This window comes from Dendropsophus ebraccatus, chromosome 15 (genome assembly GCF_027789765.1).
Source record: "Dendropsophus ebraccatus isolate aDenEbr1 chromosome 15, aDenEbr1.pat, whole genome shotgun sequence".
Classification (NCBI taxonomy): Eukaryota; Metazoa; Chordata; class Amphibia; order Anura; family Hylidae; genus Dendropsophus; species Dendropsophus ebraccatus.
This window is the reverse complement of record NC_091468.1, coordinates 48,698,774-48,721,522: the sequence shown is the minus strand read 5'-3', so window position 1 is coordinate 48,721,522 and position 22,749 is coordinate 48,698,774. Positions and strand designations below refer to the sequence as shown.

At 41.9% G+C, this 22,749-nt stretch overlaps 1 protein-coding gene across 2 annotated transcripts in view; it reads right to left on the bottom strand.

Annotated features, from left to right (window-relative positions):
- Nucleotides 1–22,749, bottom strand: part of PLCB1 (phospholipase C beta 1) — a 510,352-nt gene that overhangs the window by 93,536 nt on the left and 394,067 nt on the right. For both annotated transcript variants that reach the window (XM_069955509.1, XM_069955510.1), the window contains 2 exons: nt 17,563–17,647; nt 15,260–15,437 (listed from right to left, as the gene is read on the bottom strand). In XM_069955509.1, the coding sequence (XP_069811610.1) occupies nt 15,260–15,437; nt 17,563–17,647 (263 nt within the window). The remainder of the gene's footprint in view (nt 1–15,259; nt 15,438–17,562; nt 17,648–22,749) is intronic.

Sequence of the window (22,749 nt, the reverse complement as noted above, 5' to 3'; positions counted from 1 at the left end):
ATGTTTTCAGTTTTGTTGTACAGCTCAGCCAAAGATGGTATAGTCTTGACGCCAGAGCTAGTCCGGCACACAGGTATAATGGTGGTACCTGCTTTGTGTTGTGGCTGGCTGTACTCCCCAAAATGGTCGGTGACCTGCCGGGTTGTAGTGGGTCCCTTGGGCTCTTGTCACGGTAGTCCTGAGTGGCAACTGACCCACCCAGACTATCGGTACCGTCACCCACAGAAAGGGGAAAAATAACCGAAGGTGTTCAGTTAGGATGACTGAGTCCCAGTGATATTAAAATATAACAGCTTTACAGTGCTGTTTCTTAATAGTACAATAAACTTTGGTAGAATAGATAAATCTTTACATGGACTTTAGTGCTTGAACTCGGTTGTGCCTGAAGAGATGCTTGTAAAAGTAGAGTAGCGTAGAGAGGTAGTTGCAGTGGTGCTTGAAGAGTTAAAAAGTAGAGTAGAGAAGCGTAGTGGAGAAGAGTTTGTTGAAGGAGTCCTAACCCAATGTAGCTCTGTACTCTGCCGGAACTTGAGAGAATACTTTAGAGTGAGAAGTTACTTGTACCTGCATATAGACTTTGGTCTGACCACCTTATGCCCTACAGTGTCGAGTGACTTGTCCTAATAGGTTGCTACAAGCCCCAGCCATGGTTATCTGGATGAAGCTAAGTTCCTGGGGGTGTCCAAGTTACCTGCACAGCGAGATAGGATATGTAGACATTCCTTGGTAGCTTTGTCCTATCCAGGCTAGTTCCTCTTGTGTCTCAGGACACTGCCCTGCACTTTTTAGACTGCTTCACATTGTGGGCTAGGATGTTCCTAGACTCTTCTCCCTTTGTAGTGTTTAGCAACGCATTGTAGATAAAGTAGGAATACTGAAAGAACTGGTTGTCTCTAGCTGCATCCATACACACTCAGGTCTTAGACTCAACCTAACTGAACTGAACTTGTTATCCCAGACGAAGGTCCTGGCATCAGCAGGGATGTTTACTCTGTGTGTCCTTCTCCCACGAGAATCTGGGTAAGACTGACGCTACGCCTCCCCCACCAAGTAACAACTTCCTACTGGGGCTAAGTAATCTACCCTGTGAGTGGTGGAAAGGAGTGTGTGCAAGAGAAAGAAAGAGATAGGTCAGAAGTAGAGAGCAACTCCTATAGGTCAATAAGAGCACATGGTACATATAAAACAGTAACCCATTAACCTCCTCAGCTGTGCAATACATAGCAATACACACTACTGACATCTAGGGGTGAAACTATAAAAATACCTTCATCACCACTTAACCTGGAGTAAGAAGCTATTTTGAGAGGTGCAAAGGAGAGATATAAAACACCCATGGTGGGACACTACACATGGATACATCCATAGGCAGTCCTTAGGCTGCATCCACCTTCTCCAGGCAGTGGGATTCAAATGCTGATTATTCCGGTTTATGCAAGTTCATCATGCAAATCCCTCTAACTGGAGAAAAAGGATGCAGTCTGAGGACTGCCTGGGAGACATGAATACAGCCTGAGCTGGGTTCACACTACGTATATTTCAGTCAGTATTGTGGTCCTCATATTGCAACCAAAACCAGGAGTGGATTAAAAACACAGAAAGGATCTGTTCACACAATGATGAAATTAAGTGGATGGCCGCCATATAACAGTAAATAACTGCCATTATTTCAATACAACAGCCGTTGTTTTAAAATAACAGCAAATATTTGCCATTAAATGGCGGCCATCCACTCAATTTCAACATTGTGTGAACAGATCCTTTCTGTGTTTTTAATCAACTCCTGGTTTTGGTTGCAATATGAGGACCACAATACTGACTGAAATATACGTAGTGTGAACCCAGCCTCAGGCTGTGTTCATACTTCATACGTAAAACAAACGAAAAAAAAACAAAACAGAAAAAGCATCCACTTTTGCAATTTAAAAAGACGTCCGTTATTGCCACATTTCAATTGACATCAATGAATTGCATTAAAGTCAATGGAATGATGGACATCCAATGCACACGTTGTGTTAAATAACGGTAATGATCATGTCAATTGTTTTTAGACTTCTATTACAAACAATGCACTTTATTTTTTAGTTTTTCACACAGTTTTTCTTGTTTCACCATTTTTACTATTAAATTCAATGGACTTTTCAATTAAAGATACATCCAAAGGCCAATCAGTCCACCTAACGTAGAATAATGTACCAACAGCCGTCACTGTACTGACAGGCGGCCAAACAGCAAAATGATGTAATTTTTTCTTTTAAAAAAATGTAGAGGAAAAACCTTGTGGGAACATAGCCTATCTATGTTTTCCAGGCAGACCTTCCTACCTACTTTTTTACCCCTTTTCCCTACACAGTGGCCCTCCCAGACAGTGTTTGGCAGCTGACCCTATTAACTTTAATGTCATTTTGTCTTTTGCCATCTAATAGTCTGTTCATTGTTATTTAACTATCTTACAGCTGATCCTTTGTTCTGGACTACCATATCATCAATCATTGTGTCATCACCCAATCTTCTTTGATTCCTATTATCTATTGTTTAGCTGCTATTATTGTTCTTGTGGCCTGCCGGCATAGATATATGCTATGAAGATTTTTTTTCTTGTGAATGCTATATGGTCATTATGTCAAGCTCAACTTTAAAGTGACACTGTCACCCCCTTTTTGCATTATGAATTCACTACACAGGTGTAATGGGTAAATTTAGCAGTTTTCATACCTTATTTTATATCATACGTCATAGTGCTAGTTCCAGTAAAAAGTGATCTTTTATCACCTGCGGATTGTGCTATCTGGGTGGGGCTTCACGGGCAAAGCGCCACTTAGCCCCGCCCACAACACCACCGTTGGACCGCCCCCGTGATGTCATTGGCGCATAGGCCCCATCCCTCGATGGCCATTGGAACAGGGCAGCCTAAAGGTCTAGGCCCCACCCCTCTAGGTCAGCCCATATCAATGATCGCTGCCTCCTCAGGTCTATGTGCCGATGACATCACAGGGGCGGGACCAACAGTGGTGTTGTGGGCGGGGCTAAGTGGCGCTGCGCCCCTGAAGCCCCGCCCAGGTAGCACAATCCACAGATGATAAAAGATCACTTTTTACTAAAACAAGCACAATGACTTTTGATAGGGGGTGACAGTGTCACTTTAAGTTCTGGGGTCTTCTGAGTACTGAAAGCCACAGTTAAGACACACAGTTAGGGCCCAGGAAAGGCTTTGTTACTCCACAGTTAGGACCCAGGAAAGGCTTTGTTACTCCACATTAGGTCCCAGGAAAGGCTTTGTTACTCCACAGTTGGGACCCAGGAAAGGCTTTGTTACTCCACTGTTAGGGCCCAGGAAAGGCTTTGTTACTCCTCAGTTAGGACCCAGGAAAGGCTTTGTTACTCCACAGTTAGAACCCAGGAAAGGCTTTGTCACTCCACATTAGGTCCCAGGAAAGGCTTTGTTACTCCACAGTTGGGACCCAGGAAAGGCTTTGTTACTCCTCAGTTAGGACCAGGAAAGGCTTTGTTACTCCACAACTAGGATCCAGGAAAGGCTTTGTTACTCCACAACTAGGATCCAGCAAAGGCTTTGTTACTCCACAGCTAGAACCCAGGAAAGGCTTTGCTACTCCTCAGTTAGATCCAGGAAAGGCTTTGCTCCACTGTTAGGGCCCAGGAAAGGCTTTGTTACTCCTCAATTAGGACCAGGAAAGGCTTCATTACTCCACCATTAGGACCCAGGAAAGGCTTTGTTACTCCACCATTAGGACCCAGGAAAGGCTTTGTTACTCCTCAGTTAGGACCCAGGAAAGGCTTTGTTACTCTGTATTCCACACTGAATTGTATAAGTCAAATATTTTTAAAGAAAAGCTAACAAATCAGAAAATGCACTCTAATCACATTTAATGCTGGCAGTCAATAGCAATGGATCAGCTGTTAAAGAGAAGACAGAATAGCAGAAAAGTTTCTGCTATTTGCAATAGAATGTGACTGAGTAGGGATCTCAGGGGTCAGACGCCCCCTCACCCATCATAATAATGCGATAGCATATCCTAGTAGTACAATAAGAATATCCCTTTAAGTTTCCTCAGGGTGAATAATATTATTTCTCACAGAGAGAGAGAGTAAAGGCAAATTGATTGATACCAGAATCCCGTCCTCTGTTATTATAAAATAATTGTATCTAATTATGTGAGGGAGTCATCTGAGGTCTGGAGCGGAATACAGATGGAGGGAGAATTGCCTGGAGCACTGATGCTGGAGGAGTTCAATAGCTCTGCACCAGCCCATAGATGTCTTATGTGATACAACAATCCCTACTCTATAGAGACAGCTAATGCTTTTACCCAATGTGTTCACTTCATCCGGATACATCTAATTTACAATTTACATCTAAATCCTGTTACATTTTAATATTTTGGCTTGTGAAGACCTGTAACATAGATGCCCCCTACAGTCTTTAACACATAGAACCTCCAGTCAATGTATACTTATAGCTCTGAGCTTCAACTGCAACCAGATGGTTGTAATCATGACTTTTGGAGTATGTTCACACAAGGCACAAATATGACGGGCGTAATTCATAGTGTGAACATACCTTTAAAGGGGTTGTTCACCAAAAATGGTTTTCTTTCAAATTAACTGCTGTCAGAAAGTGCCAGAGACTTGTAATTTACTTCTATAAAAAAAAAATCTTAAGCCTTCCTGTACTTATCAGCTGCTTTATGTCTTGCAGCAAGTGGTGTATTCTTTACAGTCTGGAGAACAGGAGAGGATTTCTATGGGGATTTGCTGCTGCTCTGGGCAGTTCCTGACATGGACAGAAGTGGCAGCAGAGAGTACTGTGTCAGACTGATGAGAATACACCACTTCCTGCAGGACATACAGCAGATGATAAGTACTTGAAGACTTGATGTTTTTTAATAGAAGTAAATTACAAATCTTTGGCACTTTCTGATGCCATTTGATTTGAAAGAATTCTTTTTTTTTCTTGTGCTGAACTATGCTTTTAAGCAGTGATGAACTATCTTTAGAACAGACCACAATTATTATGATTATTATTATTATTATTATTTTATTCTTCTTTTTTTTTCTTAAAAAAATATTTTATTCAATTTCATAAGGTATGACCACAATTATATGATCGGTGGGGCCAATGCCCAGGACTGTTGTCAATCATTAGGATGAAAGGGATGTAGCTCTCCATCGAGCCAAGTGTCACCTTAAATGTTTACGCTAATATGGCGGCTGATCTGTAGAGATGGTTGTGCCTTGTACCACATCACACTCAAGTGAAGTTTGGCTCCTGGGCAGTGTCACAGAGGAATTATATGTTCCTAACACAAATTTATGATCCACAGGTTCCTAACAACAAGACCCCCTGGTGACATTCAGACTCCTTTATAAGAGAGGGGTATGCTTCCATTATACATTTACCCTTTAAGAACAGCCGCCGCACACAGACTAAAAAGTACAGTACAGGGGTAGGAAACCTTGGCTCTCCAGCGGTTACAAAACTACAACTCCCAGAAAAAGCAAAGAAAAGTATATGCCATATGGTAAGTAAGCACACCACAAGTCATAGAATAAGCTCAAAAATAACAGTACTTTATTCCACAGGTACAAAAAGAGATATAAATAATACTCATAGATCCAAAAAGATTAAAAACACTTAAAAAGCACACCAAACGTGGAGACACCACGTAAGGTGTCATCCACCTTGACACCCCGTAAAAGGATTATAATGTGTCCTGTTCAAAATAAAAAAGGTAAATAACCCTTCAAAAGTGAAAAAAATATATATTGCCATAAAAAATAGGATATCAAAACTAATACAAGCAACAATGAAATGAATAGACAGATAATACAGTGATACCCAAACAATAGATAGTTACCACCTAACCAAGAAATGAACAGTGACACAACGGGGTGTCAATAAGAGGAGCCCCACGCGTTCCGTCCGCACTACCGGACTTCCTCAGGGGTAATGATACATGTCAAAGGATCTATATTTATATGGTAATTCATAAATGCTAAATCTGAACACAATAAGTTTAATCAATACCTGTGTGGGTGATTGGCTCCATGTACCCTAGCTCCAAGATGGCGCCACCGGCGTCCCCAGTACCAGTAGTACGCATGTCCAAAATGCACTGTGCGTCATGCGGTCACATGATAACAATATACCACATGACCGCAAGTAATCCTGCGTCATACAGTCACATGATCACAATACATCACATGACCGCATGTATTCACCGCTGAATAAAAAATGAGGAAAATATGTATATTTACTCAAAAAAGTAGATCTGCTTATAGCGGTCATGTGTATAATGTATAACTGGTATCCATGAACAATTGTATATACCAATACATCGCAATGCGCAAGCTAAAGCTTTGGCTGTCCAGGCATGATGGGAGTTGTAGTTTTGCAACAGCTGCAGAGCCAAGGTTCCCTACCCCTTGTATAGTATATGATAACCTGATACGGATGTAACAGTACTGCCCAAAGTTATTTGAAATTCTAATGAAACGTATATAGCTGTGAACAGTATGAAGCTAAAGAAGTGAAGAAAAAGCAGAACCCAGGAATACAGCTGGGAAATAAGACAATATAAATGGCCGGCAGCAGCAGCCGCAGCACACAGGAGGTTACGCCGTCTGGACAAAGAGCGCAACTGACAAAGTAAAATGCTTTTCTGCTGAATCGAGCGGCGGAATAAAGGAAGTGTAAAATCAGGCACGGGGCTGCTGCTGAGCATTACATTCCCCCAAAGAACATGCCAGAACAATGCTCATATTCTCACCACTAACATTCATTACATCAAACCTCCCGTCTGTAAAATAATGGAGAAGGGAAAATAAGAAGAGACAATCAATCTCTAAAATGATTCCAGTTATGAAGTTTACAAAGAACGTCAGGGGGGAAAAATGGAAACTGCACCAATGAGACCACAATACATTTATCTTGCTGACAGGACGGCGAGGAATAAGTAATTATTAACAATGGCGAGTGGCTGAGATCCTCATGGAGTGAGCGGGACGGCCCGATTACATTCATCCAAGTTCTATTGGATCTAAGGAAGAAGATGGAAAGTCCTTCATATGTTTTCCAGCACACTACAGAAGTAAATACAAAGGATAAAAAGAGCTCAGGTAGGATTGTATCATGACATAGGGGGTGGCTAATGGCTTATAAATTACCAGCCTGGAGAACATTGGGTATTCAGGTATTTGGGTACTGCAAGAAGATCAGTCACGTGATGGAGTTCACAGCCCAATGGTACTTCTTAAAGGGGTTATCCAGCACTACAAAAACATGGTCACTTTCTTCCAGAGACTCTTGTCTCCAGATTGGGTGGGGTTTAAAACTCAGTTCCATTGAAGTGAAAGGAGCTTAATTGCAAACCGCTCCTGAACTGGAGACAAGAGTCGCGTTGTCTTTGAAAGAAAGTGGCCATGTTTTTGTAGCACTGGATAACCCCTTTAAAGTGACTTGTCAAATTGTAAGTGTAAGTTTAGGTAGCTTCCATGCTGTAAGGTTGCCGGCTCATTATGTTTAAAGAGACTGTCAGCAGGTTTAAGGTGTCCTATCTAAGGGCCAGTTCACACTAAGCAAATCTGGCGGAATTCCGCAGTGGAGCTCTCCGCCGTGGAATCCTGTCTGTCTCAGTGTCCAACAGCGACTCTATGGAAGGGCTTGCGCGCCTCCACTTTCCGCTCGTAGAATTGACTTGTCAATTCTTTGAGTGGAGAGCGGAGGCATGCGAGCCCTCCCATAGAGTCACCGTTGGACACTGAGACAGACAGGATTCCACGGCGGAGAGCTCCACTGCGGAATTCCGCCAGATTTGCTCAGTGTGAACTGGCCCTAAGGGTAGAATAAACTAGTGACAGAGAAGCTGAACAGTCCTGTGTCAGCTGATGCAGAGATATCCTTCTGAATAACATAGACATAAGTAGTTCCTCTCCATTATAATTAAAGTGAACCTGTCATCACTTTCATGCTACTTGAATTAAAAGTCATTGTCCTACATAGAAGAGCTCAGGCCCAGCGGCCCAGTCTATGTTGCCCCATGACAGGATTTACTTGGATTTAAAATAACAACTGAGTTGCTCTAATGGCTGGGTTCTGAGAAACCTTGAATCAATCCCTTATATGCCGTGGTCAAAAGCAACCAAGTGGTTTACAGGAGAAGGGACTGTAAGCCCATAAATACATCTACAACTCAATCTCAGGATGCTTATGTGTTACAAAGTCAGTCGTCGGACTAACAACAAGCCACACGTTTGCAATAGCCAGGGCCTAACAGGCTTCCTAACTGGCATCACTGCATCCATAATAATCAATCTATACAATTATCATGTTATTATAGTGCTTCAAAAAGCACTATATTGTAATCCGTATTCTTCTTCTTCTGCTTCTTTTTCTTCTTTTTCCAGCTATTCTTCTGTGTTTAATACAGCCCAAACCACTTTGCACACAGAGTGACATACTGGCCCATAGGAAATAATGGCCCATAGGAAATAATGGCCACACAGTAAAGCATTAACAGCCAATCACATAACATATGCAAATAGATGAAATACAGCAGCCAATAGAAATTCTAATGTACTGTCAGTCAATGCCTGACAACATCCACACAGTCACGTGACCACTATTGGCCAATAGAAGATGGAAGGTCCTTAACGATTTTGTCTCCCAGACATGAGTAAGATTGTCATGGTAACTGAGCAATGTTCTTTACTATTATAGGAAGCAGAGGTCAGTCAGTGAAGTAGCAGAGGTCAGTCAGTAATGTAGCAGAGCTGATACCCGCATGACACAGTAGAGCTGAGTCGGTGTTGTAGCAGAGCCGATTCCTGCATGATATTCCTTGTGGGTTTATAGAGTCAGGTATAGCCAGTTTGGGCCAGTCTAGTCAGTGTTTTCTTAGAGAGAGTGTACAAGAAAAGAGCGTTCCTGCTGCAATTTATTCCAGGGCCTGGCCTGGAGGCCAGGACACATTAGTGGGGACTATATGAGAGACTTTCTTTATTTCTTCTCAAACACCTTTACCCTAGCCATGTCATGAGTAGTGAGTAACGCAGTGACACTGCAGTAGGCTGGGAAACAGGCGTCCCTATCCATGCTAGGCGGCTATCTTCTTCATTTTTCAACCCTGATAACCAAGACAGCTGAATGCATTAGGTAAGGGCAAGTAAAGCTAAAAAATCTTCTGCAAACTGCTAGGTTCCTTAGGGGTCTCCCCAACGGTGAGCTTAACCTGGTGAACCTGCATTCCTAGATCTTGTGTCACTCTGTGCCCACGGACAGCAATAAGTGGATGTTCATATCTGTGGATGTAGGTAATTCACTAAAGCCCCCACAGCTGAGTACCTAAGAGTTTGGATAGGACCCCCTACCCTGCATGCAGTCCACTGTTACCACCACCAGTAACCAAGGTCTAAAGCAAGCCAAGTACCTAGAGGCTATACTCTTGTATTATCCTGCCAGTGAGAAGCTTTGAAATAATAGTATTCTATCCCAAGTCAAAAGTACATCTAAAAGTATTATACTGCAAGTACCGAGCCCATCAAAGGGATCTCAACCAGCATTTGAAAACTACTTTATTGCACTATTATTTAAAAGACTGTCAGTCTGTACTGTGCTTTAAGAAGATTATTCATAGTAAAATTTGCATCTGTTTAATTGCTGGAAACAGTGTTTCCTCTGCACAAACACCAGCACCAAACCTATAAGCAATCACATAAAAAAACTGCACATACTGTAGTTGATATCACTGGACCTGCAATGATTCAAACTAAAAAGAAGATCAAGTTATTTATCTTGCATGGTGACAGTTTTGAAAAACAAATAAAAAAAAACCCTACTAGAACTGCATTAAAAAAAATATATATATATTCATCCTGCCCCACATAAATAAAAAAGCATTTAAAAAGTCATACATACCCCAACATTCTCCCATATAAAACTTACAAATAACTCCTTATAGAGCTCAACCATTGCAAACAGAATATGTCTCTTGGAATGCAAAGATACAAAGATAAACAACAACAAAAAAGTGTCAGGAAAAAAAAGGAATTAAAACATGTATATAACCTGTATTGCAACAAGAAGCCCTGATATTCTCCCGGGGGGGAAGGGAGGGGTTAATATTTAGGAGTCTGGACACAGGCCTCTTGTTTATTAACAACACATAATGCCAGGAGACGCTGTAGAGCAACTGGCAGAATTTAAATGCCATGGATACATTTAATGTAGTTTCATGTAAAGAAAATAACTTTACTTTTCCCGTGTCTACGAAAACCCTCAAAATAATTACAGTACGCTCTTAAAAAATAAAATAAAATAATTATAATTTCAATTAGAACTAATTTAGATTTTGTAGAACACCTGATTTGTTATTACTGTCATGGATCAGTATACATTTCCACCACTGGGTGGCGATCTAAGCTAGGTTTTAAAATGACTTCAATTTCAAATGAAAGACAGCTTCACAGACAGGAAGAGTTTATAGCCTATTTACTGAGGAAATAATTACCAGGAGTAAATACTTTGCTCCAGTATGTTAGACAGTGATATTACTTGCTTTCTCCAATCTTACAAAACTTACGAAGTTTAATATATTTTACATGTATTGACTATCAAGCCTATAATAATTTTTTGGACCATCTACCATATTATATACATTCTGTGATTAGTGTATTCTACCAGTAACCAGTTGAGCCTTATTTTTATTTCCCCCACAACCTTTCCAACATGACCTCGCAGAATTGCCTAGGTGGAGTAGCAGGGTAGGTAGCTTTCTTATTTTATAACTTTTGCACTAGTCCTTTAGGCTCCCTCCATGTGTCCATTTTACTGTCAGGATATCCCCATCAGGAGGTCTTCAGAAAACCATCAGGATTTCCTGACAGTAATCAGTTTTTATGTTCAGGAAACCATCAGGATTTAGTGACAGTAATCAGTTTTAGGGTATATTTACACGGGCGGGCTCGCAGCGAGATTCTCGCTGCGAGCCCGGCAGGTCCTGGCAGTTCCCATACACTACATACTTGCTGCGGTCTAAACGACCGCAGCGAGTATGTAATTATACCGCCCTTAACCCCTTCTGCTCCCCCGCTGTGTATATACTTTACCTGTCCTCGCTGCACGGGTCCGGCGTCCTGCTCTCCTGTCCGGCCAATCAGTGTGTTGCCCAGCCGCAGCCACTGATTGGTCCGTCCGTGTGAATATACCCTTATGCTCAGGAAACCATCAGGATTTTTCTGATGCTCCCATAGCCTTCTATGGAGCATCCTTTCTGGAAATTCTGATGAAAATATTATAGGTTCTATAATTTTCTGACCTATTTTCCTGAACGGACACCCTGCAACCCTATGGGTCAGGAAATCCTGACAGGAATTCCTAATAAGAAATCCATATTTTCCTGAGGTCTGGAGGGGACCTGGTGGAGCTGAATGTTGATGGCCACACTACTAGGTAAGGCCTGTAATCCCTGTCACTTGCTGCCACCCTCTGATGGAGCGTGCTTCCAGCATGCAGCTGCCATATGTAAATCAGATTCCCTCCACTTGAATGAATTAGCAGCCTCTGTGCGTTGTTGTTGCTGCTGCTGCTGCCGCCGCTGCCGTCTCGGTATTTGTTTTCCCACATGTGATGGGAGTTGTCTGCATTTTCAAGTACAAACAGTTCCTAAAATCCTTAAGTACAGCTTGGCGTGTACATATGGCTGAGGGGAGTTACAGGGAAACTGACTGCCCTATTAATTACACTGAGGATGACTCCACATCGCACGCTTCCCTCACGTCTACCAGGGTATGGGGCGGCAGTCTCGTCTTCAGTGTTATAGACAGTGTCTATCAGAGCGAGAATGCTGGTTTGAATATTGGGGGAGAATTATCAAACATGGTGTAAAGTGAAACTGGCTCAGTTGCCCCTAGCAACCAATCAGATTCCACCTTTCATATGGTTAAAGGGTTAATAAAGTTATATTACTTTGTACTATAACATCATGAAAATGAATGTACACCTTTTTCTTCCTATAACTTCTGTTAAAGGGGTTGCACACTAAATAGTTATAGTAAAATATTTCAGTGTACTGTATTAGTAAGTGTACTCACTGTATATACTGACAGCATCTCCATGTGCACCTCATAGAGCTAAAATCATACTCCCCTCCTTCTCCTCCTGTGCTGTCCTTCTCTGTGGTGAGTCTGTCCATAAGATCGCCAACAAGAAGGAGCACGTGACCATGCCCCTCCCCCAGTGTCCTCCATTGACATGTACAAGCTCAGTGGTGGACACTGAGGGTGGGGCATGGTCACAAGCTCCTCCATGTCGGCCATCTTATGGACAGACTCCCCACAGAGCAGGGCAGCCCAGTCTGGAGGAGGGGAGTCTGAGTTTAGCTCTATGAGGCACACAGGGAGTTTGTCAGTATATACAGTGAGTACACATACTAATACTGTACACTGAACTATTTTACTATAAAGTGGCCAACCCCTTTAAGTGGCAGGAAATTAGTTCTAGGTCCCCTGCTCTGATCAAGCCCGGCTGCGCAGCACTACTGATAAAAAACAAGGACCCTACCCCATGTGCACTATATATTCTTATTAGATTATACAGAACCTGGAGAAAGGCTGTCAATTACTGAGTACGACAACCTCCGCACAGCTCATAAGTATATACAGTACACATTACACTATATCGTGGTAATGGCAATGGTCATGGTGAGTGGGGTTATATCGATATTACTAAGTCAGTGTGTATGCACATGCTATGGATGGATCTATACTGCGCTGCCTTAGTATTTCCCATATGATTAGTAAAGATTAACCCTGCGCCGTGAGTACTAAAAATTCCTCTTCGCTTTATTCTCATAGAAGATAGGGGGGGGGGGGGGGGGGGGGGAACTTCCGTATAGTTGTCAAACACAAATCATCCTTTTTTTTTATATTTATTTATTTTTATATTTTTTAGATCTACTTCTTCTTTCATTAATCTCACAGCAGCCAGTCTTGTACTGTAATAAATGGTAGATATTTTACATTCCGTCTTCAGCGCCTTTTCTTCTTCTTGAAGTGCTTTCCATATAGAGATTGTACGCTTTCATAAGGTTTTTCTTCCCAGAATTATAATGTGTTTTATTGTACAGGCACTCTGTACATTTAAAAGCACTCATGGAAAGCCAGATAATTTTCTGGTTCACCAGTCCTCTCCACCAGTATGTGACACCCACCATGGTGCCAGTCTTTGACTCACTTAATAGCTATTTGACGCTTATGTATGTGCCGAGCGGTACTCATGCTGCCTACTTTAATCTGGTCATATTTTTCGGGCTTTTAAAGGCAAAAAAAAAAAAAAAAGCCATTAGGCAAACGGGATTGGAAATCTAGGAGGAATAAACTGTGAAATGATTATTATCATTTATTTATAAGCGGCAGGAGGGTGCAGATGGCGACTAATAAATGTATTACTATACGGTTTGTGTATGCATTATCGGTTTCTTACATTGGATGCGTTATAACCATATTGTATGGAAGTATTTATTTTAAGTAATAATGTCAGAATAGGTTAATTAATGGTGATAATATGCACACGGCATATAAGTGCTTAAAGGGATACTCCAGTGGGGGGAAAAAAAATCAAATCCACTAGTGTCAGAAAGTTATAGAAATTTGTAAATTACTTCTATTTAAAAAATGCAAGCCTTCCAGTTCTTATCAGCTGCTGTACGACCAACAGGAAGTGGTGTATTCTTTCCAGTCTGACACAGTGCTCTCTGCTGCCACCTCTGTCCATGTCAGGAACTGTCCAGAGCTGGAGGTTTTTTTTATGGGGATTAGCTACTGTTTTGGACAGTTCCTGTCTCGGCCAGAGGTGTCAGCAGAGAACACTGTGTCAGACTGGAAAGAATACATCACTTCCTGCAGGACATACAGCAGCTGATAAGTATTTGAAGACTGGAGATTAAATAAATAAAGAGAAGTAATTTACAAATCTGTAGAACTTTCTGCCACCAGTTGATTTGAAAACAATTTATTTTATCCTGAGTACCCTTTACACTTTTTTTCTGCCAGAACACAACATTATAAAATATGTACATAATCAACCTAACTATATATTTTCTAAAAGAGGACACCTGGCACACTGTTACAATGCCAACTGACAATTAGAGATGGAGCCTGTAGAGGAAAAAAGTAATAAAAATACCATATACAGTGATGGAAAATTACTGCCCGACCCCTTTGTTCTGGGAATGATAAGCCGCTGCCAGAGCTCTTTGGCAGCAGTTAAAGGCATTTCATGATGGCCACAAAACCTTGTTCTGTTCTGTGGCTTTTATGGTTTTCTTCCGGATGCTTTTGCAGAGCATTACTCCTCATAGCACATAGATATCGGTTAAAGGGGTTATCTAGCGCTACAAAAACATTGCCACTTTCTTCCAGAGACAGCCCCACTCTTGTCTCCAGCTTGGGCGGGGTTTTGCTGCCCAGTTCCCTTGAAGTGAATGGAGCTTAAAGGGGTTATCCAGCGCTACAAAAACATGGCCACTTTCCCCCTACTGTTGAAGTAAAAGGAGCTTAATTGCAAACCACACCTGAGCTGGAGACAACAGTAGGGGGAAAAGTGGCCATGTTTTTGTAGCGCTGGATAATCCCTTTAATTGCAAACTGCACCTGAACTGGAGACAAGAGTCGTGTTGTCTCTGAAAGAAAGTGGCCATGTTTTTGTAGCACTGGATAACCCCTTTAAAGGGAACCTGTCACCCGGCATTGTGGCACAGAGCCCACCCAAACCCCCGGTGGAGCCCCGAATACTTACCCTTTGCTGTAAGTCCCACTCCAGCACCCGGTCCCAGGATGGAGATATCGCCGTCGGTAGCCCTGCCCGCACACTCCAGAGATGAGTCTGACGCCTATAGAGAATGACAGCTCTAGTCATTCTCTATGGGCATCGGACTCATCACTGGTAGTTAGCATACAGCGCGCGCTCACCTTCCAGCGCCGATATCTCTGTCCGGGGAACGGGTGCAGGAGCGGGACTTGTAGCAAAGGGTAAAGTATCCGGGACTCCACCGGGGGTCGGGCGGGCTCTGCGCCGCAATGCCAGGTGACAGGTTCCCTTTAAGTATATCTTCACTGGTAGATCTTTTTTGAGAGTTTTCTGTTCTGTGGACTCTAATTACCCCTTAGTACTAATAGCTTTAAGGCTGAAGTGTACATAAAACTTTGCAACATGTGTAATCTCCATCCCAATCCCCCAGCTTACCTGCACCAGGTGATGATGGTTCAAACACACTAGAAGAGTCACTGCAAGCATTTGACGCTTGCTCTGAGAGTTTCTTCTTTGCACTTCCATCAGCCGACTTGTGGGATTTCTTTTTATTTTTCACAAGAATTTTATATTTCAGTTCCATAGGGCTGGGAAGAGGGACCCCTGGTTCAAGCTATGAAAATAAAGAACATTGTTAAGCCCTTAACTACATAAAACACCATATTAGAGCTAAGACAAGTCTGGCCAATAGATGGCGGTACAGAGTCAAATGCATCTCAAGTTCTCTACTATCAGAACCATGCTGACTTGTGCCGCAAACTTTGAGATGGTAAAGAAGTGCAGGAGCAGAGGTCTGTGGGGGCACTATTACACCTCTGTACAACACTGAGGGTGTACAAAGTGGGTGCAGGCTACAGGGCAACAAATACACCGTGCAATGTCAAAACATGGCAATGCTATATCCTATAGATTGACATTGAATTAAACCAAACTTCATGGCTAAAAAAAAAAATCTGAAAAACATCCAAACATTGACTCTGAAGTGTCACCCTGAATTTTCATTATTATTTGTATTTTATATTGTGACTCTCTCAAGGTCAATGCTTAAAGGGGTGTACAATTTGGGCTATTGCTTTTTGATACAAAGGTCTGCTGACAATTAGATAGCAGCGTACAGTATATCACAGGTAAAAAATTTAATCTACATTCTGCACACAATATTAAAGGGAAATATTTCTTTCAAATCATCTGCTTTCAGAAAGTTATCTAAATTTGTAATTTACTTCAAGTCTACCCATATTTATCAGCTGCTGTATGTCCTGCAGGAAGTGCGCTCTGCTGACATATCTGACAGGAACTCTCCAGAGCAGCAGCAAATCCCCATACCAATTCTCTACTGCTCTGGGCAGTTCCTGTTTCGGACAAGGGGGTGGCAGCAGAGAGCACTGTGTCAGACTGGAAAGAAAACAATATTTCCTGCAGGACATAAAGCAGCTGATAAGCACTGGAAGACTGGAGATTTATTTTTTTAATAGAAGTAAATTACAAATCTATATAACTTTCTGACACCAGAAGATTTAAATGAAAATATTTTCCGCTGGACAACCCCTTTTATTGAACCGAAGTGTTCAATTACAGTGACCCCACAGGAGATATAAAGAATTACCCATTACTAGATTCTGTCCCAGGGTTCCCTAACGTCCATAGTATGTAGAAATAAGGGACTTTCTGTAACTGATGAGCCTTATTATTATGATGTGCCTATTAAAGTTCTCACAATAGAGAAGCTGGTACAGGTTATTGTGATTGTTACAGTGCACAGTGAATTCAGATAATACTGGTTACTTCCAATTACTTTTTCATTTTTTTTATTTTTATAAAATAAATTTGACTGTCAGTGATTTTTGGACGTATTACTGAGAAGAAATGATCAGGTTGGTTACCCTACAGAAATAGACATACTCTTTGTAAGGACGCTGTTCCAGATAATAGATGAGGAAGGTGTTTGAATAGGGAAATGACTTTAAGGCTATGTTCACACGCCATTGCATTACAGCGCAGGGAGTGGCCGGCATGTACAGTAGCATGTTCCTACGGGCGATACTATTTCGATTGCGGGCACCTTTGGGCATGCCCACATTACAGTTGACCACGGTGTAAAGTACAGCCGCCATTCACCAAACTGCGGCCATATAAAATAGACATGTTAACGGCGGTAGTGTATACAGTGTGTATACACTACAGCCGTCATCCCATAAAAATCAAGGGGGTTGTATTAATTTCAGTAATAATGGTCGTTCAAATAATGGCCGCTTTTAATTAAATTAATACAATGTGTGAATATAGCCTACAAATAGATTTTCTAAATAAGGCTGGGTTCACACTACGTTTTTCCTATCCATTTTTTTTTTTTTTTTAACGGATGAAAAAAACTGAAGCAATTGTATGCATCCGTTTTGATCCGTCTTTCCCCTGACTTCCATTATAAAAAATGATGCATCAAAATGGATTCCTTTTTTTTTTTTTTTTTTTGGACACAAAAATGAGGTTGACTACGTTTTTGAGTTTGTAAAAAAAAAACTTATCCGTTTCCATCCTTTTTTTTATAATGGAAGTCAATGGAAAAATGCACACAAATGCATCCCTTTTTCATTCATTTTTTTTTTTGTTAAAACGGATTGCAAAAATGTAGTGTGAACCCAGCCAACCCCCTTATATACTGGTGGATCACAGAGAAATGCTGAATAATCACAGAAAATATTACAGAGACTAAAGCAATAGATAGTATATTCTTTTACCGGATTCTTCTCCAGTGGTTCCGTCAATAGTCCATCCCCAAAAATTTGCTTGCAGTATTCAGCCATCTTTGCCTGTTGTTTTGGCCTGTAAAACACGAAAATGGTTGGGATGAGTCCATTAAGTACACCACAGTAACATTTTGCTTCAGGGATTGTATATGACCACAGTGCAGACTGTCAATCCTTGAACTTGTCTTGTGTTTGTTAGGCTTTAAAGAGATCCTTACAGCTATCCTTACATATCATTCAGTTCCCGTAAAATAGCATTTCTTGGGCATCTTTTCTTGAAACCCTTACAGAGTTATGATTAAATTGACAACTGGGTGTTACCAGTAGGGGATGTGTCCCTACCCAGTCAGCCCCTGTCCAGTCAGTGCTCACAGTATAAGAATGTGGAGAGACACACCCCTTTGACAGTGGTAAATAATAACACCCTGTTTTTCAATCTATTCATATATTTTATGAATGAATAATGGCAAAATGCACAGTTGTACAGAAATGTTTATCTTGAATACAAGTATTTACTAAAGCAGAAAGGTCAGGAGAGGTGACTTTAATTTTTTGACAACAACTTAAAGGAAATCTGTCACTAGGTTTATTCCACCTTAAATGAGGGAAGCATAAACTAGTGATAGAAATGATGAACAGATCGGTGTATTACTTACATCATTCTGTTCAGCCGTTCTCCTTATATGCAGGAGAATAGGACTCTTGCCACACCCCTCCCCCTCCCTCCAGCTACTGATTGACAGGTAACTATCTATACACAGCATGGATAGATAACCGCCAACCAGCAGTCGGTGGGCAGAGGTTTTGGCTTCTCATGAATATTGAGGACTACTGGGCTCATGCACATAATGGAGAGGACGACTTATTGTTCATGTTATTCAGGAGGATATCTCTGGATCAGCTGCACAGAACAATGTAAGTGATACATCATTCTGTTCAGCTTCTCTGTCTCTAGTTCATGCTACCCGGAGATAGGAAACCGTAAACCTGCTGGTTGTAAGGGAAATAAAGATCTGTTATGAGTACTTGAACCTATAGAAACCTGCAGGACAACCCTATACTTTATAAGATAGCCTTTCCAGATGTTGTGAAACTACAACTCTCAGCGTGTCTTGATGGGCCAAGAAGATTTATTATGACAACTACCTTTCGCATAAACATATCCAGTGATCCTTAGTAAGAAAAATAACAATGTTTATTAATGTTTTCACCCTTTTCCTGTTTTCTTGTCGGACTATGCTGGGATTACTGCTGTATAACTTATGTATCAGGGTTTATAATGGATTATAGATGGAATGTTTTTTTTTTTTACACATTAAAATAGAATCAAAATGTTTCCAAATATACCGCTGTATAACGCCAGATTAAAATAAAAGAGCTTTATTCTATCATGTCAGACACGAAACAGGCAATTTACAAGCCCCCCACCCCCACCCCCCAGGGCTCCATAATATTTAGTCCAACGCATTGTGAGTGCTACATAAAACTGACAGTGTTTGGCTTGGGGGACCAGGAAACATGTGTCTCACTGCTGAGCTCTCTCTGCTGACCACACAGGACTCTATGGTAGGCAGCTGTGCAAAGTCGTTCTGACAAAATCCTCTAGGGGAGTTCGACTATCCATGGCTGTAAAATTAACTTCCTGGGAGAATACAGATGGATTTTAGCAATTGTGCAAATAGATTCTTTCTAAGCTCCAACGTCCTCTCCGATTGCCTTTCCTGCGCTGTGTGCTCTTGGAAGAACGACATGAGCTGAGACTCAAGAGGAGCAAATAAAGAGATGTAACCTAGTTAGCTCTGGCAGCTCTCGGCGAGATGCAAGTCATACTCATGAACAGAAGGGTTGTCCCATCGGGGAAGTGGGCAACAGATGGGTGCATCGGATTGCTATAGTAAATAATACACTCACACAATATGTTTCACTATTGTGTCATCGGAACTACAGGTCAACTTTTTGGCTACAATTTGTATGAAAAGGTATTCAAACTCTCCTAATAGAAAATCGAAGGAGAACTGAAGTCCTGTGATGTCCTTCAACACATTTTCTAGCTTTAGTAAAGCTACTTGCAAAGCTGAAATCCTATTAAAACCTACTGTTAATGTTCCCATACACTTTAAACTTATGTCAGCCAAACCCTCCACTTGTAGTGGATTCTAGGTATATGGGACCTAGAACAACCATCGACAGATGATGGAAAATCGAGGCGGACCCCTTTGTTCCGAAAGAGATAAGGAGCAGCGAGCGCATTCTAGCTGTGACTTAGCCCTTTCCTCCTCTTAGAGAACACAGGAACACTCAGGCATGCCAAACGTTCCTGTGTATGGGGAGGACGGGTGGTGGGCGGAAGACATAACTTTTATTGAAGGTGTATGGAGCCTTGACTTTTGGCTGAGAAGTTGGTTGTATCCAGCCCAAGCAATTATCTGTCAGATGTCTTTAAGCGAAGGCTCATAAATTTTATCTACATGGTAACAAACAGATAAAGATTGTTACAGCAGAGATGAGCAAAGTTGCCAAAAGTCCAAGGACTGCCTGAAAAACATAGATACAGGCTAATGTACAGTGTGTAGTTACATGGGTACTCCGGTTAGAACCAATTATCACCTATCCTCCTACCCAACAAGACAGCGGCAGTCATGAATTACCCTGCTGCATTTGCGACTGCCACCCCGCTTTAAATCCAGGGTTCCCCCATTGGGATGATGACTGGGGTCCCAATGTTCAGACCCCCACTAATCCAGCAGTTGTTACCTTTTCAGAGGATAGCTGATAATTTAATCTAATCAGATTACCCCTCTAAAGGGAACCTCTCATGGTTCAGTCAGCATGAAAGTGATGAGAGGTTCCCTTTAGAGGGGTAATCTGATTAGTGTGAACATAGCCTTACAATGGTAGAAATAGTACATGAGTATAGGAAGAGCTCTGTCAGTCAGGCCTGGTGGAGCAGATAGAAGTCACCAGGGATAGCCCAATGACTTATGGTTCAGTCAGCATGAAAGTGATAAGTCATTGGGCTATCCCTGGTGACTTCTATCTGCTCCACCAGGCCTGACTGACAGAGCTCTTCCTATACTCATGTACTATTTCTACCAGTGTAAGGCTATGTTCACACTAATCAGATTACCCCTCTAAAGGGAACCTCTCATCACTTTCATGCTGACTGAACCATAAGTCATTGGGCTATCTCTGGTGACTTCTATCTGCTCCACCAGGCATGACTGACAGAGCTCTTCCTATACTCATGTACTATTTCTACCAGTGTAAGGCTATGTTCACACAAATTGCAACAACGGCCGTATAAATACGAAAAAATACGTTGGCCGGGTGTCTATGGGATCCCGGCCGGAGCGCATACACATAATATACAATCCGTTCGGGACCCCTAGCGGTGCCGCAAACAACTGACATGTCAGTTTCAGTGAATAGCGGGCGTAGGAAACCATGTTAGTGCACACTATGGAGCGAGCTTCATAGTGTGCTAGGGGGAGTTCTAAAGCGGGCGCCCGCATCAGAACTCTGAAGCAGGAAAGATCATCTGGCCGGTACTGCAATACCGGCCGGGATTATCTTTGCAAAGACCGGCCGCTCTCTTAAGGAACGGCCGGTCTCTTACTCCATGTGAACATGGCCTAAATGTTTTGGAGAGACGTCCTACGCTCCCACTCTCTTTCTCTCCAGGGAATCCATAGCAGTTGCTTTGGCCGCCTTTGAGCTCACAGAGGATTATCTAGACATAATACTGAGAGCATGTCTGAGCTGATGGTTGCCTTGGACCCATAGGATCTCCAGCCACTAGACGTAAGCGATGATGTTTTTGTTCACTAAAAGCAAGAGTTCTTAGATGGATTTTAAGCTTCTGTATTAAATAATAAAATTCCATGGAGAAGCTTAAAACCTTATATCTGTGAACTTCTGTGGGTAAATTAATTCTTTTTATATTCATTGGAGTACCCCAATATCTAAGATGATGCGATTTTCTAAACATAATGGGGGAGATTTATCAAACATGGTGTAAAGTGAAACTGGCTCAGTTGCCCCTAGCAACCAATCAGATTCCACCTTTCATTCCTCACAGACTCTGGAAAATGAAAGGTGGAATCTGATTGGTTGCTAGGGGCAACTGAGCCAGTTTCACTTTACACCAGTTTAATAAATCTCCCCCAATGTTCTCATTCAGTGACAGCACTAGAAATCTTAAAGTGAATGTATCACTAGTACATTGCTTTTTTGTTTTCTACATAAACAGACCGGCACGGGCGTGGGGATGGCAATGCTGTGGTCATTTTTTTGAACCGCTGCCCGGTTCACGCACACTACACCAGTCTATTACCGAGCACCGGTTGGGCATGAAGAACTGGAGTCAAAGGAGCCGCGTCACGTAGGGAAGGGAATTTCGTCACGCTGGGGGCCGGTGAGCCCGCCCCCTGTGCTTCATGCCCACCGGTGCTCGGTAATAGTCTTACCCATGCAGGCAGCAGTTCAAAAAAAAGAACTGCTGCACCGACATCCCCGTCCCGGCGCCAGTCTGTTCATGTAGAAAACAAAAAAGCAATGTACTAGTGTTACATTTGCTTTAAAGAGAGAGTTGAAAATCCCAGTAAAAAGCCTATTTTATATGAAACCATAAACCCTCCCAAATAACCTTCCTGAAGGTTAAATACGGTTCCTAATAGTAATGTTCCACAGTTCAAGCACATTGGGTTATTATCTTGAATGGAAATTTCCAGTCCAGTAGTCCTATCTCCTGTATGCTGATCTCCTGCTTTACTCTTATTGGTACTTGTCAGTCTCTGCTATGTTTTTGATGGTCTCTGCCTGATACCTATTTCCTTCAGTTGTTTTATATGCGGGTGACACAGAGCCCGTGAAATAAACATCACAATGGTCTGACGTACGTAACGGTGAAGTTTTCATTTATTTTTACATTGTCTGCCAAAAATAAGAGGCATATGGCGCCTCAACACGTTTGGCAGATGAATTACCTATCTGTTGACTTCACAGATTGAAATAGACTTCGAGCACAAACACATCTCGCTGCGCAGACGTATGTTCTGATCTATAGCTCTAAATATTCACCCGCTTGACGCAAAGTTGAAAGAAAAGAGTGAATTTTAAGACTTCTAAAGCGGAACTAGCAAAGTACGGAGGAACTACAACCTGACAGCATGATTTCCG